Source organism: Vigna angularis, chromosome 9, assembly GCF_016808095.1.
Source record: "Vigna angularis cultivar LongXiaoDou No.4 chromosome 9, ASM1680809v1, whole genome shotgun sequence".
Taxonomy (NCBI): Eukaryota; Viridiplantae; Streptophyta; class Magnoliopsida; order Fabales; family Fabaceae; genus Vigna; species Vigna angularis.
In genome coordinates, this window is record NC_068978.1 from 13979596 (window position 1) to 14000648 (window position 21053).

General features: G+C 32.7%; 1 protein-coding gene across 1 annotated transcript; it reads right to left on the bottom strand.

The window, feature by feature from the left end:
- Positions 1–8661: 8661 nt before the first annotated feature.
- Positions 8662–16249, bottom strand: LOC108347703 (arginase 1, mitochondrial). The gene is made up of 7 exons (XM_017587113.2): positions 16093–16249; positions 14305–14447; positions 13999–14158; positions 13392–13525; positions 12309–12518; positions 11535–11645; positions 8662–9177 (listed from the first exon to the last, which is right to left on the bottom strand). The coding sequence occupies exons 2-7, from the start codon at positions 14443–14445 to the stop codon at positions 8917–8919; spliced, it is 1017 nt and encodes a 338-aa protein (XP_017442602.1). The 5' UTR covers positions 14446–14447; positions 16093–16249; the 3' UTR covers positions 8662–8916.
- Between the last annotated feature and the right edge of the window lie 4804 nt (positions 16250–21053).

The following is a 21053-nucleotide window of genomic DNA, read 5'->3' on the forward strand; positions in this document are numbered from 1 at the left end:
TAAAAAAGAATTAAATATGAGGCAGCTGATGACAAATTTATGAACACCAAAAAACGACGCCAAAAACTTGTTTAACCCTCGGCAAGTGTGACCAAATCGTATCAAGTAATAAACTCGGTAAGACCAAGTATCGTTCTCCCAAAGGACTCACGGCCTAGTTAGTTATATGATTTGTTGATTATTTAAGACTTGTGAACAAATTCTTGTGGTTTCAAATGCAAAAGACAATAATTAAACATGTATGCATGAGTTTGATCAATGGAAAAGAGGTACACAAACACGGAACGAATTATATTGATGAGTATGTTGTTGGGGAAATCAATTTCATCTTATCCACTCTCATATATTTTAGGAATTCATCATTCTTTTCATCAATGTTAATGCCACTCTCTAAATCACCTTGTGAAGCAAGCCTATCCTTAATTACGAGTTCATACAATTCCTAGCATCTCTAATAATTAATTTTGAAGCACAGAAGCTTAAAGGCAACCAACCCTCATATTCCTATGTCTAGGCAATATGCTATTGGGAGAATTTCCCCGGATATAGATTTCCCCGTATGTGTCCATATCGACAAAATCAATAATCATGACATCGAATGAGTTAAACAATGCATGCTTTGAGCAAAGAAGAAAAACCCTAACTATTAATGAAAGAAAGCATGTATCTCAAATAAGATGTTTAAACATAAATTCCATATATGAGAGTTTCACAAGATTATATTGATTCCCCAACAACAAGATGAGTTTAGATCACCATATTCATGGTGAAACTAGATGAAATACAATGAAAGAGTGGAAGAGATAGAAAAACCCTAGAAAGAGAAGAGGAGAGCCATCACCATCTCCAATTCTACCCCCAAGGGGTGAAAAGTGTGTTTTGCGCCTTCTCCAGCCAAAGTATGAATGTGGTTATGCTTAGCTGGCGTTTATCCTGATATTATGTGATTACTCATTCTCAAGTAGAGAGGAGTAACTCATGTGTGAGAATGGCAGGAGGTCCTAGCCCATAAGGTGAACTTGGGCGAGGTATAACAAACTAACCTCAGGTGACAGCTGTTGAGGGCATCCCAGCTACTTGATAAACAAATTTTTAATCCCCGAAAATGGAGTCAAAAACTTATTAAGACCTCGGCAAGTGTATCAAATCGTATCAAGTAATAATAAATGGTAAGACCAAGTATCGTTTCCTAAGAGACTCACGGCACTAAACAGTTATGTGATTACTCAACTAATTAAGACTCTAAAGAACAAATTTTGGGGTTTTTGAATGCAAATGCAATAAAAATAAACATGAATGCAATTTGATCAATTCAGGCTAAATACAAGAATGAATGGATGAAGATGATCATATTGTTGTTGGGTTTAGATTTCACCTAATTTACTCTCATGCATATATGACTTCATCTTCTTCATTAATGTTAATGCCATTTTCTAATTTACCTTAAACCTGATGTCTCGGTGAAGAAAGCCCAATCCTAATCACTAGTTTACAATGTCTTGTCTCCCTAGCAATTATTCATGCATTACATTCGTATAGAAGCTTAAAGGCAATCGATCCTCCTATTCCTATGTCTAAGTAATATTGCTTCCGGGAGAATTTTCCCAGTTCTAGATTTCCCCGTATGTGTCCATATCGACAAAATCAAAGATCATGCAATTGAATGAGTTAAACAAAGCATGCATAGAGTATAGAGGAAAAACCCTAACAATTAATGAAGTAAAGCATATATAATCAAGAATCAATTCAATACATGAGAGTTTAAGAGGTTACATCTTTCTCAACAACAAATAAGGTTTAGTTCTTCATCGTCATGGAAGAACTAGATGAACAATGGAATGAAAGAATGGAAGAGATAGAAAAACCCTAGAAAGAGAAGAGGAGAGTCATCACCATCTCCAAATCTACCCCCAAGGGGTTAAAAGTGTGTTTCTGTGCTCAAGCCATCAAAAGATACAATCCCTAGGACGTGCAAGTCCTTAAATAGAACATAAAAATAACAGAAAACAGGTCCAATCCCATAAAATAAAAAAATACAAGTCCAAGCCCACGTCGTCGGCGCTTAGCGGCACTTTTGGCGCTCAGCGGTAGCTATGGCACTCAAATGACGCATGACCGTTCGGTTTCACTTTTGACTGATCGGTCTTACACTGTTGACCATTCGGCATGACTTCTACCACTTCATTCAGCTTCTCCTCTCACAAACCGTTCGGTTTGCCTATGTTTTTCTACAGTCGTTCGGTCCTCAATTACACCGTTCGACAGTTGTCTTTCTTGCTCACACTGTTCGGCCTAGTTCCACAACCTTCGCACCGTTCGGTCTCTATTATGAACCGTTTGATCTCTGTCTTCTCCTCTATCTGACCGTTCGGTATGGGTTCTTAACCGTTCGGTCTGGTACTGTTTTTGTCTTTTCTGGGTTCCAACTCCTTGCTACTTCAACTTCTTTCATCTAATTCATCTTAATTCCTGTCAAAACAAGGAAAACCAAGCATAAAACTCATCCAACTCTCTTATTTCCAAAACTTAAACAAAAGCATGATTTCAAGCTAGTTTCTAAGTCATAAAGGGTGTTTTTAATATGAAAATTAAGTATAAAAATAACGGTTTTTCAACTGTTATCACTACTACACCATCCGGGTGCACAAACGTCGTAGCTACATAATTCATACAGTCCAAACAGTCAGAGTAAAAGTGGTCGGTCATTGCATGTAAATTGCTGTTAATATTGTATGAAATTGCATGTATGATGATTTCATGATATATGTGAATCTGTTCGGTTTTTATGATTAATTAAATTACATAAGCTTACCCTACTTTCTTGTCTTGTCTTTGTTGTCCGTTCGGCCATACTTCCTGTTGCAATGATCATCCTGTGGATGTGAGCAAAAAGGGACGAGGGTTCGCTAGAAGAAGCTTTGGAAGGAGAGAATAATGAAGTTGGACCCTAGGACTGTTCGGTCAATAGAATTAGTAGTATTTTGGTATAGCCGTTCGGTTTAAGCTTGAAATTTTGGAACCGTTCGGTTTATTATTACATTTTGCACTAGACCTTGTATTTCACTATAAAGTCTTAAATATTTCAGTATTTTAGGTTACCTAGAACTCGTATCGTAAATCTTTTAACTGTCCTATCATATTATTATATGTTAACTCTTTTTAAGTTATATTTCTGGGATGTTTGATAACAATTGAAAAACTGTTATTTTTATACTTAAAATTGACTTCAATTACAACCTTTATGACTTAGAAATTAGCTTGAACTCATGATTTTGTTGAATTGTTGAAAATAAGAGAGTTGGACAGGTTTCATGCTTGATTTCCTTTTTTTTTTGCAGGTTTTGAGATGAATTTGATGAAAGAAGTGAAGTGGAACATAATGGAATCAGAAAAGGACACAAAAAGTGCAAAAGAAGAGAAACTACAAGTACCGCTCAGCGCCAATTACTGTTGAGCGGCACTCTTAAAGACCCGTTGGCACCACTAAAGGGAGAAATCCCGCTGAGGGGAAGAATTGACCACGCGCTATTAACTCTGAGCGGCACTTTTATGGGCTTGGGCCTAATTTTCTGTATTTTCTAGAATAGTATATAAGCTTTAGGACGTCCTAGGGTTTGTATCTCTAGCTAGGACGAAGCAAAAACGCACTCTTTCACCCCTTGGAGGAGGATTTTGGATGTTAAGGCTCCTTTCTCAACTGTCTAGGGTTCTATCTTTCACTTTTCCATTGTATTTCATCTAGTTTCCCCATGAATATGGTGAACTAAACTTATTTTGTTGTTGGGGAATCAATGTAAATCCTTAGAAACTCTCTTGTATGGAATTTGTTCTTCAAGATCATTTTTATGATACATGCTTTCTTTCATTAATAGTTAGGGTTTTTCCTCTTTGCTCAAAGCATGCATTGTTTAACTCATTCGATGTCATGATTATTGATTTTGTCGATATGGACACATACGGGGAAATCTAGATATGGGGAATCTCTCCCATTAGTATATTACAAACCTAGACATAGGAGTATGATGGTTGGTTGCCTTTAAGCTTCTGTTCACTATAATGCATGATTAATTGCTAGGGAGACAAGACATTGTAAATTAGTGATTATGATTAAGCTTTCTTCGCCGAGGCATCGAGTTTAAAGTAATTTAGAAAGTGACATTAACATTAATGAAAAGAATGATGAATTCCTAAATATAAGAGAGTGGATAGGATGAAATTAATAAACCCCAACAACGTATTTATCCATATATCTCAATTCACGTGTTTTGTTTCTTCTTACCCATTGATCATCACATGCATATATATTTACTTTTCAGTCTTTTGCATTTGAAACTTACAACAATTTGTTCACAAGTCTTAATTAATCAATAAATCACATAACTGTCTAGGCCGTGAGTCTCTTGGGAAATGATACTTGGTCTTACCAGGATTATTACTTGATATGATTCGGTTACACTTGCTGAGGGGTAAACAATGTTACATTAGTCCTGTAAATTTTTTTTGGTCTTCTGAACTTTGTTATCTCTACTTACATAAATTAAGGTGAAATCCTAATAAATGTACTATTATACATATTATGTGTGAGATGAAAAATCCATGTTTCTAATAGCATATGTAATATATATTCCTATTATTTAACTTTAACAAAAGAAAACATCCACACATATGTTAATAAAATATTATTTCTATAACAAATATGTATCCATGTTTTTTCTTTTTGTTTTAGCACCAGCATTAATCTTTTGTTTTATACATAATAAAGCATGAACTAATATATTTATTATTCTATAAAAACACTATCGTATAAATAAAAACTCTCATACAAAAAATATTATTATGCATAAGATAATTCTGAATGCAAAATAAAATATAGAATTGGTCAACTCCTAATTCATGTTTAGCACACAAAATCTCCTTTAAATGTTAAAGTAATAGTCAGTAAGTGTTCTAGGTGAAAATTAAAGTCTTAAATTTTCTTGCTAACAATTTCTAACCAACTGGGTTACAAACACGGTTTGATCATAGTTCAATTTTAATAATATTAAGAAGAGTTTCACCTTATTTATTTATTCTACTAAACTTAAAATTATATTTAATTTAGTCTTACACAATGTCAACCTAGTTCTTAGGAGTGATGCTCCCTCCACCACCCCATCTTCTCCATACACCTTCCCAATTTTTTTTAAATTTCAAATTTACCTTTTTTATTTTTTTACTTTTATCAATTTTACTTTTTATTTTTTAAAACCCTAATCTCAATTCCCTCTCACTTTCACTTTTCCTTTCACTCTCAACATCAAGCCCCCACCCCCACTATCACTTTCTCTCTTTCTCTTAATTTCCACTTCTGTTAACACAACATTTTCCATTTCATTTCAAATTCCGCGAGATTCATCGAACACCCAATGATCATCAAAGAGAAGTTCAGCTCCTGCAGCCTAAACGGTTTGGTTTACAACGACAAGGGTTATCTCCTAGTGGTTCAAAGTTTCAAGTTTAAGCATAGATTTTCAACTTTGGTTATTTAAAGACAAGGAAGTGGGGGAGAAATTTTTAGCAAATTATATTATGGAATCATGATACTTCAAAACTAATCAGAAGTTATAAATGTTTTAAATTTATACCATACAGAATTTGCTTTTTCGGTAAAATTTTGTATTAACGAAAGTGAAAATTAAGAGAAAGAGAGAAAGTGACAATGGGAGGTGGGAGCTTGCTGCTGAAAGTGAAAGTGAGAGGGGATTGAGATTAGGGTTTTAGAAAATAAAAAGTAAAATTGGTAAAAGTAAAAAATAAAAAAAGTAAATTTATAATTTAAAAAAAGTTGGAGAGGTGTAGAGAGAAGATGAGGGTGGTGGAGGAAGCATCACTCAGTTCTTAGGTCTTCTTGGCCAGCCCTTCTTGGTCCCCACATTGTGAATTAGGGTGTTGCTCCCTCCACCTCCACAGCCTTCTCCCTCCACCTCCCCAATTATTTTTAATTCCAATTATATCTTTAAAGTTAAAATTTTTTATTTTTATTATTTTAATATTTAAATATAAACTAATATAAATATACATTATTAAAATACATTAAAAAGATATTCAAAAATAATAAATCAAAATATTAAAATATCTAATAAAATAATAACAGAAACATAAAATTAAAACAAAGCTTAAACGGATGACATCCGTTGAAGGATGTCATCCGTTTAGGCTTCGTTTTCATTTTACGTTTTAGGGTTAAAGGATTATTGGAAAGATTATTGGAAGGATTATTGGAAGGGTTTATGGTTTAGGGTTTAGGATTATTGGAAGGATTATGACTACATACTTGGAGAGGAACCACGACAAGCACATTACACCACAAACGCACTACACCACGTACTGCACCGAAAGCAAGAGGAAGATTGCTTGATAATTCTTTTCACAATCACTGAGCTTTGCAGAAAAATATTTTACTCATACAAGGAATTACGTAGGTTATCAGTGAAATATGTTATAAATGAGTAAAATTAAAAAACAATAATTCTAAAAATAAAATTTTACTGAGGGGCAAAATAGTAAAGGGGAGGTGGAGGGAGAAGGCTGTAATGGTGGAGGGAGCAACACCCTGTGAATTATGTCACGTCCACTCTTAAATTTTTCAAGCATGGTAATTTCGAGCCACAACATTAAGCCCAACCTTAACAAGCATAGTTTCTTCATAAAAATCGTAAAAAATAGCAAAAGTTGCCACAAATCACGGAATTCATAAGTTCATCTTAACTTGGATTTAAAATTAATTTATGGGATTCTCATTTTTAACTTTTTACATTCTTCAATTTCAAGTAATCAATGTCATTTAAGATTCACAATTTAGTCTTTGTCATTTATTTATAAGGTCCAATAGGTTTGATTCCTTTTATTCTATTACCCCGTCTCTTTTCTACAAATTATTTCCGATTTTCATTCTCCTTTACATAATGGTTCTTAGACATATATTCACAATTATTTCCTTTTCAATTTTCAAACTAAGATTCAACTAATTTTTATCTTTACGAATCAATTCCTCTAACTTTTGTTTTAATGTTGCATTTTTTATTTATTTTCTTGTGTTCTCTTGGATAAATTATTAGTTATTTACTTCAATTTTTACTATTGATTTAATTATTTGTATGAATTTTTTTACATATTAAGATTAATATTTTCAAAAAAATTTATAAGAGTTACCTTTATTAGTAATGATTTTGATTTTGCAAAGCCGAAATATATTTACAACTAGTCTCTGTAAGAAACACTCCTGAATCTTCTTCTTCATTAGTGTAAGTCTAAGATGTACCCCCTGTGAACTCTCCAACGGTTGAACACCCAAGATGCCTACAAAGATACTTTAACACTCAAGTTAGATATGTGCTAAGAAAATAATAAATATTAAAATGAATAAGTAAAAATTACCTAGTACTATTTGTAGTATTATCATGGACTTTACCTGGATGGGCCTATATTACCTAAGTTGGATACTTTTCTTAGACAGTTTAGGGTTTTCCTAATGCATTTTATTCTCTAATCCTTTTATCAGTCATACTAACCTTTCTTTGAGAATCCAACATGGTCAAAGTATGCGTTGCTACTACAACCGAGATGTTGATGTCGATAGGATGTCATGGCGGGTCAATGACATCATTTCAATCCTAACACAATTTTAATGAATTATATGTTGACACTTTCTTTTATTATAATAGGTTATATATTCTTGAATTATACTTCATTTTAAAAGTAATTTATTAAAAATTTTGTTTTAAAATCAAAATTTTAAACAAAAGAAGAAACGATTGGGCGCAATTAAGGCTTTTTCCACATCCAATGAAGGTATTAGAAGAAACTACATGGTGTAAGAAAGTAATAGTATTATCCTTGATAACTTCATTATACTACAAATAGACACTCAAGGGTTGTTACACTATGAACCTAAACTATTTAAAATCACTCAACCGAGCTAGAGTTTAAAATTATGTTCTTTAAAGTTCACATATTATTAGTAGAGGCATTGCATTGCAACAAATAAAAGGTATTTTGTTAAATTTACAAGTTAGAAATAAATAAGATAACACAAGAAAATAAAAGAGTTCAATATGATGTAAGAATTGGATATTATTATTTCCTATGTAAGAGTTACAAAATCTCTATATGTAAAAGTGTCAAAGAAATGTGAAATATTATTGAAGTTATCTATGAGGCCACAAATGATGTCAAAGGAACTAAAAAAACACTCTAATCCAAGAGTATGAAATGTTCTAACGCAACAAAGAGAAAATATTTATGATGTGCAAAAGAAATTCATTCACATCATCAACCATCTTGTAGATCTAGGTAAAAGTTTTGATACCAATGAATTAAATATATAAATTGTGTAACTTTCTCAATGTCTTACTCTCTTTACTCTATCATTGTTTTGCAAGATTAAATTTTTATAAACTTTCCAAAGATCTGATACTATGATATTAGCAAACAAAGCTTAAAATAAACCTAAGATTTATTAAAAACAAGTTTTGAAAATAAAAATTTTCACGTTAAAACAATTCACCCCTCTTCTTAATTTCGTTATATCATTGCCTACAAATAATGCAGTTGTGAAACAGCTTATTCCTTTTTTTAGAGAAAGAAAGTTCTTTTTCAACACACTTGTTAAGAATCAAGATAAAGATTAAAAAAGGTGCCGTTCTTTGAGTGTCCTGTTAAGAAACCAACAGTTGAACTACAACTAAATAGAAAACCAACAGTTGAACTACAACTAAATAGAAAACCAATAATCCTTAAGGAAAAACCTTTGAATCATTGACCATGTTCTATGAATACTGGAAATAAGACATGGTAAAATTGAATGCCACTCTGAAGAGTTAACCTTCCAGCCTCCAGGTGCATTTTAGTTATTGAGAGGGTTGAGGCTGAAGATCATCACTTGGAAATCTTTGCAGCCAGTTCTCTCACCAGCTTAGCAGCTACCATGGCAGTCATTCCATCGACAGTATCACGTTGAGGGTTTAATTCGACCACGTCTCCGGCGACAACATCACCTTGAAGATTGTGCAGGATGTTGAGAACATCACGGAAAGAAAGACCTCCTGGCTCTATGTGAGACACTCCAGGAGCAAAGGCTGGATCTAGACAATCCACATCTATTGAGATGTATACACCTTTAACACCTTCCCCTAGTTTCTGCAAAAGAAAATCCCCAGGTTTACATATCACAAAAGCACCAAATCTCAGAACAAAAGATATTAAATTCCATCAGACACAACTTTTTTGCTTCAACAGAATCTCATTCCCTTCCCCGCTGAAACAAATGCATTCATAGGATACAGAAATGCAGAAAAGTCAACTCTCCAATGATAGTTATGACTGTTTATCATCAAATAAAAAGTAGTTCAGCCAAGTAAAATGATTGAAATTTCTTATATTCAAAGACATTTCAGAGACAATGTCAACAGATATCCTTGTTCATTTGCACAACACAATTTGATTCAGGTCCAAAGGTTTCTCTAAAAAACTGCTATAATTTTCAGATGTTTCCAAAAGGTGACCGTTAAGGAAATATCATTATAGAGTATTTGATAGGTTATAGGGTGATAGAGCATAATGGGTAATGGGTTTAAGATGGGTTTAGGATAGAAGGTAGAGGAATTGTATAAATAGGACTCTGTTATGTTGTCAGAGGGGGGTTTTTGAATATTCTTTCGTAAATCTGGACTTTGGCCAAAAGAGGGGGAATAGGCCTCCGTTAAGGCTAAGAGGGGGATTAGGCCTCGAAGGAGAAAACCAAGAATCGTTCATGGGATGGTTTGAAGGAAGCCTGGTGATAAGGTTTGGAACCATGCTTGAGCGTTTGGCGGCATCGAAAGAGACGGGGACGGTGGAAGAGTATGTACAAGTCTTCAAGAAATTTGCGGGTCGAACGAAGAGGGTGCCAGACGAACAACTGTTAAATTGCAAGAGGACATCTGAAATCAAGTCCGACCGCATGAACTGCAGGACTTGATGGTGGCGATGCAGATCGCAAGGGATGTTGAAGAATTCCAGGGAGGCGTAAAGGTAGAGAACGGGAGCAGGATAGAAGACGAGTCATATTGGAGACCAACGAGTGGTGAGGTGACCCAGTACGAGACCAATCGCTATAACCCAGGCCGATCGGGAGTAGCCGAGTGGTCCGAGGCCATTGAAGACCAGTTGTATTGGGGACGAACGAGCGGAGAGGGGACACTGTCTGAGGCCAATCGCTATGACCCAGGCCGATCAGGAGTCGCCGAACGATCTGAGGCCAATCACCTAGGCAGATCGGTTGTCGCTGAGCGATTCGAGGCCAATCACCCAGGCAGATCGAGAGTCGCCGAGCGGTCCGAGGCCAATCACCCAGGCAGATCGGGAGCCACTGAGAGTGTGGGGTCAGTACTGAACACCCGGAATCTGCCGGATCTAAACAGGAGAGGACAGCTGAATCCGAACAGGAGAGGACTACCAGATTCGCACGGAAGAGAACTTTTGGACCCGAACGGGAGAGAACCGCCAAATCCGAATGGGAGAGGACAGCCGGAACCGAACGGTCTTATAGTTACAGTCAAAGGTCGAATGATCTTACAGTCAAAACGATCTCCCAGTCATTGGCGGAACGGTCTTACAATTAGAATGAAGGCTGGGGAGGGAAAGGTGGATGGAAGAACCAATGCCCAAGAGAGAAGGAGGGATTCTGTGAAGAGGTGGACCAACGAAAAAAAAAAAGGGCCTTGTTGTTCTTGATACAGCCGCAGGGGGGAGAGAGTTGTTTGAAGCATTGAAAGACATAGAAGACCATTTCCTCAGGGTTTATGATTCTGGAAAAGAGGTGACCAAAATGCTGGAAGCTAATAAAATCCAAGAAGAATGGAAGTAATTGGAGGAGGAATTGCCACCACCCAAACCTCCAGACCTGAATTGGAGGGCAGTTGCCAGAGGGTTCCCTTCATATGATAACAAGATGATGAAGAGGAGTCAAGAGACTAAGCTTTTCGGTTCCAACCTTGAGGACAAGGTTGTTCGGCAGCGGGGTGTAATGATAAGTTATAGGGTGATAGGGCATAGCATAATGGGTAATGGGTTTAAGATGGGTTTAGGATAGAAGGCAGAGGAATTGTATAAATAGGACTCTGTTATGTTGTCAGAGAGGTTTTTGAATATTCTTTTGTAAATCTACACTTTGGCCAGAAGAGGAGGATTAAGCCTCTGTTAGGGCTAAGAGGGGGATTAGGCCTTCATTAGCGCTATCTGTGTATTTTCTTTTAGTATCAATAATAGAAACTCATTCTTTCATTGTTCTTTTGCTTAATGTGAGCGTTGATAGTTAGGTTTCAGACCCAGGAACCTAACAGTATTGATTAGTGAATCATTCTAACATATATGACTATGCCTTGACACCTACCAGGTAGTCAACATGGATATAATATGTAAGGTTTATAATTCATGCTTGATAGATGAAGAGAGATATGAATTAATGTGTAGGTGTGTTTGTGTTGTATAAAAGAGGTAAAGAGCGATAGAAAGACCAGATTTTCTAAGAAGTGACGATCTCTTGAAAATGTCCGCATTTCATATTGCTCAACTCCAAATTTTTTGGCTTGTGCACGCCCTTCAGCTGTTATTGATCTTATACCAACCTGATATAGATTAATGAGTTAAAAACAGTATGAAGAATACTAATGTGTCATGCACAACATAGATGAATGAAATATTTACTATCATTCATGAGGAAAATTGCATCAACTTAACTACCCAAACAAATTAACAAAAAAATGTGCAGACTAAGATGTAAGTCAAAGATTTATGAGGTAAATTCACTCCAAGAGAATAAATCATTTTGAGAGCATGGTTGAATATAATGAACTAATTTCAGCAAAGCATTTTTTGCTTTGTAAAAGGTTCTAAGGAATTCAACTAACAGTTCTATTAACTTTGTGGACAAGTTACACACTGTTTTAGATAATGAATAATAGATCATAACTGTGCAAAAACGAATCATAAAATGGGAATTAGATTCCTTCATTTGTGAAATCAGATACGTGAAGGATTAGCCACATCATCCATATGTCCTACACCTAAATTGGTTGTCCTCTTTCAAGGGTTCCAGATGATTACATCCTGAGTCCTGATCAAGTTATATTTAACTTCTAAACAAAATCCCACCTATTCTATGAAAAATAATCAGCCAAAATGCACAAATTAACAGAATATAAAGGCTAAATGAGATTTAAGTTATTGGAATGTATTAACAAATTAAACCATTTATATTACAAACAAATCTGCAAACATCAAATAATTGCCTGCAAAAGTCGTCGAACATAGTCACCCTCCATGACTCGAGCAAAAGAAGAAGCATGTGAATAAATGTTTCCTTCAAAGGCATCATAGTTATCAGGATGCGCATCAAGATGAAGAACATCAACAGGTCCTCCAAGCTTCTCAGAGACAGCTCGGATAACTGGAAATGATATTGAGTGATCACCACCTAAAACTAAGGGGCGTAATGGATCCTGTAATAATGTAGACACTATGAGAATTAAACAAAGCGAAGTTCAAAGAGAATATTATCAGATAACAGAATATGAGAAAAATATGAAAATTCAAAGTAGATTTGATGGAAAGAATGCTATTATTTTCACAAAAAAGCACCAAAAACAAGTCAATTTTTTGGATAAACAAATCCAATATGAACTAAAAGGACCTTCAAAGATTTTCTCTTGTCATGTTACACATGGATCCTTCCTTACTCACGTTCAACAATTGCCAAGAAGCCACTCTTCATTTCAGAAAATCAGGATTGAAGACCAGAGTATCTAGCTCCCTTTAAAATGAAGTTTTCTCTTACCAATATATTACATTGATCAAACAATCCTTAATGACAGTATGCTTTCAAAACTAATGCCAGTATCAAACCTAAAACATACGACAATAGTTTATAATTACTTACACCTGCATTCACACTACGAATGACCAGCTTATAGAAACGACTGTAGCATGTAGAAAAGGGAGTGTCAGTTGTCCTCTACTCAATTCCCTAATTATAGTTTAATTAATTACAAATTTCTCACGACAAAAAATTGATAACATGAACAAAAGACCAACAGAAGCATCAAAAACCATTACTTAAAGAGTAGGGGGAGATGCAATCAAACTACCAACAAAAAATAATCTGATACTAGAAAAATAAAACACTTCAAATAGTTTTTCATTTCCTCACTTTTTCAACACTTTATCGGGTGTAAATCACTATCATTTAAAATAATAAGGAAATACGAACCAAAAACAAAGAAATGACATATACTGCAAGTTGTGGGTCGTGTGATTTAATAATTCCAAATAATGTGACAGCATTCAAAGCACAAGTTCACAAATTTAAAATTTACCTCATCCATCACTAACTTCACTGATTCACCAATTACATTCATTAATCTGTGATCATCTACCCCACAATCTCGAATTTCTTGAATTGGGACATCACCAACATCAGTAAGAACCCGTGCATCTTGTAACTCCTTGCCTGCATAATAAGAATTGTCATATTATAAGCTACTTATTATCAAAATTTACCAGTAATTGCAGGCCAAAAACGATAATAATGAGGGCACTACGAAGTAAAATTGTCAGTTATCTATATCCCATGAAATAAGTTGCCTCCATGGACACTGTAGATTCACAAACAAAGGATAACTAAATACAGGTTGAGCAGGCATCTTACACAACTCCATGCTATTCTAGGAGAATACAACCAAAAGAGAAGGGAGGTAACAGAAATCCAAACAACATAAAATGCCAGAATTTTTAACAACGTAAGAAATAACATTCATTATTTCAATTTCCAATTGGATATTAGTTTAAATCTTCTACTAAGATAACTTGATGCAAATAACCAATTACCATTTGAGTGAGTTTACAATGCAAACTTTGTCATGTGCTAAAACCAAAAACAATTCCAAAGATTTCTGCTATCCAAAGAAAACGATATGACTATACCTTCTTCAGTTGTTGAGTTTGTGCTACCACACCAAATGGCTTCCCTAATGCGAGGAGGTGCAAATGCAGGTCCTTGTAGGAATGATGAATTATGTCCCAAAGGAACTCCAAGAAGAGTTGAAGTTGCTTTAGCACCTCCCAAAGCACGCACAAGTTCTCCCTGGAGAAAAAGAGAACAATTGCATTCACATTACTTTCATGCACAGCTCAAAATCACTGAAATAAAATATAAAATTGTGGGACAAAAGAAACAACACTAAACAAACACAAATTCAGGAAAGAAGGATAAAAATAAATATGACATGCCTTTAGCTTTGCTCTTTCTCGAATAAGTGTAAGTGAAGCATCTATGACACCACTTTGGCCTTTCTCTAGCATAGCAGCAGATACTTTTGCTGCATTTAGTGCTGGCATGTAATGGATGCCTCTGCGTACTATATTCGACATCTCTGTGTCAAACAAATAAAACAATTAATATATATTTAGAGGCCAAGTATTTATGTAAATTTTACTCATTACATACAAATGGATTTTTCTATTGAAGAGAAGTGAACAGAGAAATTTGCAAATGTCAATGCAAACTTTAGAGTATTAGTGCCAATGACACTATACACATCCAGTATACAGAAATCCGTAGATCAAGGGACCATTCGGTTTTAGAGAACATTTTTAATTGCAATTTCAGTAAAAAAAAAATATAACACCTTATTTTCACTTTACTTTTTGTTCTCAAAAGTTTGTATAGGAGACAAAAAAAACAGACAACTTATTAATATGTTATGTTACTTGTACAAACTTTTGAACATGGGAAACAAAGTGAAAACGTGGTGAAATTTATGCAATTAAAGGTGAAATCAAATAACAACAGAAAACATTTTCCCAGATCAAACCTCTTCTCAACCTAAAGTCCTAAACCCACAAACACAGACATGTGACTTAAACCACTGGCATACATCAGGGAATCTATTCAACCTCAATGTTGATCAGAATGCTTTCCTTTTATTCTTTCTCCGTTAATTATTAAAATCAAACATATTACTTATTTAGTTGTTGACATTTATACTAACTAAAATTCACATGTAGCAGCAGGAAAATACACTAAAAAATGAACAATACAGGGAAGGAAAAATGATTAATTACATATGAATCATGTCTTCAAGCAATACATATGAAACCAACATGCAGAAACAAGAAGTATTAGCAATATGATTTAGAAAAATATTCTTTTTGCTTTGTTGATGCAGTATATTGATTATAGAAAATCACAGGCTTTCAATTGCAATTGTGATAAAAATTCATGTATGTACAAGAGCCAAGAGTTTTATATTCAAGTACTCAAAATTTCTTTAACTTGAACTCTTCTTCCAGTAGAGTACAGGAATTCAAACTCCAACGTATGTAAGTATTCTTCAAGATTTACATGACATCATTAGATTTTTGTACGCATCATGTAGGAATTTTTCTCACAGAGAATCCTATAAACTTAGTCTTCAACAATAAAACCATTCATCTGACCCAGGATTTGATTCAACTTGAACAAGGACTGACGCCTTTCCAAGTGAGGGTTGAAGATGTGGGAGGTGTTCCAATAACAGACAAGAATGAGTGTACAAAGAACATAGGAAGCCTAAAAATGAGATTTTTAAAGGGTATCTGAATCTGACTTTTCTCACAAACAGAATAAACATGGCTCGACAATGATCAACGAAAGTAAGTTCCATTGTCTGTTCTCTTACAGTGTCACTTTTTCAAGGAGACCTAAAACTACGGTTGTTGTTAAGGGTATCAGAATCTGAGTTAGTTCCAAACATAATAAACATGACCTGACAATGATCTATGAAAGAAAGTCTCAGTGCTTGCTCACTGACATGAACATGGTACCACATATTATACAAAAAAAATAACAACGAATCAACAATTGAAGGCTTTATCTTTTTTTTTTCATTTATTCAAAGTAAAGTGCTCCTAAGTCTTACATATATATATATATAAATGGGAACAAAAGAAAATTATGTTGGTACATAATGAGGGATTGAATATAGTTAGGGCTGATAAAAGAGAAAAGAAGAAGAAAAAGAAGAAGAAGAGGCTCACCGTTATTGAAGAAGATGAAGTGTAGTTTTAGTTTGAGAAGGTTTGATTTTTGCTAAATAGAGTGAAATTGTGATGTGTTCTTTCCCAGGTTGTGTTTTGTTTTGTGTGCACACACCAAACCAAATCTGCCAAATCACTACCAATGTTCTTGCATCAGTGGAATGATAAAGTGTATTTATTATTGTATAGAAAGATGTAAAAGCATGGGCAATAGCATGTGTTTTCATCACTATTTATTTATACAATAATTATTATATGTGATATTTTTTTTAGTATGTACGACTTATTAACTTTACATAGTTTTATTCTTTTGGAGAAAAAAAATAGAGTTAAGAACATTTTTTAAGAAAATTCTTAAAAATAACATTATTTTATGTAGATAAAAAAGTGGCCAGAAGAAAGATTAAGTAAGCCAACTTTTAAATATAACAATACATCCAGTTTGGCTTTTATATACAAATATTTTTAAATATCACTTTCATTTCATGCAGTATTATACACGATAAAAAAATAAACTTTATAACTATTTGAGAAAATATTTTAAATAGCTGCCCAAATTTGTAATTGTGATTACTTTTTTGTAAAATATTATAACTAGTATTATAACCCGTGAATTGCACGGGATTTACAAAAAAAGAAAGAATATATTTAATAAATTTAGATTTATGAAAATATAATTAAAATTTAATATAAATATTTTATTTATTTAAATAATAATATTTTTATTATATTTAAGTTGTTTATACATTCTTTTAATAAAATATATTTTATTATTTAATTGTTTAAAATAATATATGATAATTGAGTTAATCAAATTAAAAAATTCAAATTTAGATAAAGTAATAATTAATAATTTTACATGTTATTAACTATTCTATTTCATCACATTAAAATAAACAAGTTTTACAAATTTAAATTAAATTTAGTAATAAATAAAAACTTGTTATAATTGGAGCAATTAAATAATTTTAAATGTTATATTTCTAATTTTTTTTCTTAATAAAAAAGGGGAAAAAAAAGCTTAAATTATAACTGAAAGGAGTACACTTGTTTTTTATATTTATAATATTTATAATTTATAATTCTCTCACTTAATTTCGTTGCATCAATTACAACCAATTAAAACAATTTGAGATGTGTATTTAATCAATGACTTTGAAATATTAACAAATGGCATTGGTTGATACCTAAATAAAAAAAGTTATATAAAACAAAAATGATGCCTTTTATCGCTTTTACTCTAAAAGTAACCACATCTAATTGCCTACAAGTAAATGTAAAATATAAGTTTAATTTTAGAAAGTGTAATAATATTATTAACATTATATTTTTTTAATAATAATAATAAATAATATTAACATTAATAATTCAAGAAAATTACAACATAATTAATATTTAAATTAATAATAATAATAATAAAATAAATTAATAAATAAAGAAATTAAAATAAAATATAACAGTTGATTATAATTATAATAACAATATTAATAGTAATAATAACACTAATAACTGAAAACAAATGTTAAAATGAAATATAATTATTGAATATAATAATAATAATAAGAAATGATAGTTATATTAAAAATTAAGGAAGAGATAATGCGAATGGACTCTTACATTTTTTTGTCCAAAGTCAAATATATGAAAATCTTTTTAATAATTCATTTAATTAATGGTTTTAAACATATAAACTTAAAAAATTTTAAACAATTTAAATCTAGAAAGTGCAATACACAAATTAAAGAATCCAAACTAGAAACGTCTGGATTGAAAAAAATCATTCATAGTTAAAGAAAACAAAAATAATTAATAGAATTAATCGATTAATATATAAAATAAATTAAAAACAATTCCCTAAATTATTGATTAATAAAATTCAAAAATTTTAAATGATTTCAATTCACAAAGTTCAACAAAGTTTTTCCCTTTATAATCAAACCGAGCACACAAATAGAAGAATCCAAAATAAAAAGGCATGGACTAAAAAAATCCATTCATAGTTAAAAACCATTCAAAAAATTAATGAATTCAATTAAAATTTACTTTAATGGACTACACATATCTTGTTTGTTTTTTATATTTATAATATTTATAATTTATAATCTTGTCAGCCTGAATTCAATTTGGTTGCATCAACCAATTAAAACAATTTGAAAGGTGTATTTCATCAAATCCTTAAAAATATTAACAAAATAACATTGATTGATACCTAAATAAATAAATAAAAGTATATAAAAGGAAAATATTTCTTTGGTTGCTTTTATTCTAAAAATAACCACATCTAATTGAGTAGATGGGAAAGATAAGTTCAATCTTAGAAAGTGATTGAACTTAGTTATTCTCGAGTGTTATTCTAAAACATAAACACATCGTAGAATTGTCTTATTTAAAATTCGAAAGAAAATCTTAAATAAGAAATAATTAAATATATTTTTAGTATTTTGTCACTAATATTTTACTTTTAATGATAAAACTTAACAATAATTATATCATCATGCTTAATTATATTACTTCACATAACAATAATTATATCATCATGCAGTAATTAAAGTAGACTTAATCATTACAACATATAATAATCATATCAAATACACTCATCCAAATGAGACGTTGATGTGCGATCACGGGAGGTTATGCACTTATAGTGGCCTCAACTTTTCTTTACAGATACACTTTCAATGCAACAATCCTTACCATCCACAAGGTTAGTCCATTAACATCTATGCCCAAAACCGACGCATAGACTAGGACTTCCTACCCTTCTCACCACATAGCTCATCCTTCTTTACTTGAGACTTGATGGTTATTAGACTAATACCATGCTACTACAGAGTCTCTCCATGAGACTCATATCATGTTTAGATTTATTAATTCATACCATGCTACTATAGAATCTCTCTACAAGACTGATAGGTTGTCGTTGAAGCTATCAAATTAATACTACTTTTCAAGGCAACTTCAGTATTGCCAAGTAGTATTCAAGAAAGTAGATAGGGCTAAAGTAACCCTGAGTCGTCTCCCAACGAACACAGAATTACTTTTGAATATCTGTGACTCTTACGAATGCTATGCAATGCTTATGAATAAAAGTAATGGTTGAAGAGTGTTTAAAGAATAAATAAGAAACTTAAAAATAGTTATGATGAAATAGGATAATTCCACTGCTTTTCCAAGATAGATTCATCATAACATATTATTCAACTGGTGCTTTCTTCAACCCACATAACATATTATTCACAATAAATTCAACCAAAGTACATTCTCAATCAAATCCTATTGTGTTTAATCATGTCTATTCTTAAATCTCCTAACCAAGTTAAAAGTTAATCAATTAAAGTAAATTCTCAATTGATTATAATTGAAATTATTACTATTAATCAAAGTACATTCTCAATTGATAGTAACATAGACCAATGCATTAGAAGGCATATAAAATGTTAGTATAATTATCTAAACATAAATATAACACCAAAATCTATATACAAGAGTTACATCCTACTAGGAGTTCTATTACATTGAAAACTAAAGTGCAATACTAGAGTTTTACAAAAGCTTATATATATATATATATATATATATATATATATATATATATATATATATATATATATATATATATATATATATATATATATATATATATATATATATATATATAGACACACACACTCACACATGAACTTGAAATCCTACTCTACACTCCTTGCTGCATCACCATCTTGTACTCGGTCTACAAAAATATCCTCATATGCTCACACCATTAAGGTGATCAAAGCAAACAACAAAACAAGTAAACACACAAACAAAGATAAAAGGGTAAGCTAATTTACCAAAGAAACATACATACAATTGCGTTATGAATACAACAATTAAACACAAGTCAATTAAACAAATCCTAAGCATATAAACATTAATTCTAGACTTGACCATCTAAATACATGATTGATGTCAAACTTTGGGGGGTTATGCAATTGTGGTGGCCTTTACTATTCTACAGAGCCATTACCAATGAGTTTCAGCCTACCACACCCAAGGTTAGTCTGTTAATACCTTAGGCCAAGGTAAAGCCCAGACTAGGAGCTCTTACTCCTCTCACCACATATTTCACCATTCTCTACTTGAGATTGGATGGTTATTAGAGCATCAAGATAACCCCTAATACGAAATCCTTACATCAATACATACAACTTCAAACCATACAATAACTTCTCCTTGAAATTCTTTTCACATCATACTTGATACATACATATAGTCATAATATAACTCATAAGGCATTGTAAACTTCACACTAAACATACATAACATCCCTAAAAAAGAATTTAGATAAGCAAAGATCAGAGAATCACAAAACAACACACTAACGCTCAATGTAGAAGCTCTCGCAAAAGAAAGTGCTCAACACCGAAAGACAAAATAATAGCTTTAAACCTGTAGTGGTAACTGACACTCAACGGTGCCCTATCACCGCTCGTCACTCAACGATGCATGAAGTGAGTGAGGGGCATGAGTATAAGGCACCTAGGGCAAGCTAGTAGTTGTACTGTTTGCCCTTAGCGGGATTAGGCCATTTAGGTATTTTTATTCCCCAGGGTGCGGTTTTGTTTCTAATTTCAGATCTCACTCTTCTCACACATTCTCAAGCACTTTTCTAAGTGTTCTCTCCACTTTTCCTCTTCCCCTTTTTACAAAAACCTCACTTTCACTCACTTTCTCACTAGGGTTCCATCCAAGTTTGGGGTTTAGTGAGAGCACTGCAATTGGGGCGCTGTTTTCTTCAAATTCCTAAAGCATTTTCCATCTATCTAGCATCTCCACCCAAGTAAGTTCAAGCAATTTTAATTCTAGGGTTCTTGAGTGCATGAATTGATTTGAACATAGTAGTTTAAGAATGATTCTTTAGGGATTTTGATTTTTATGCATGATTTGATGAGTTAATTGCTGTTTGAACCGATTAAAATGTT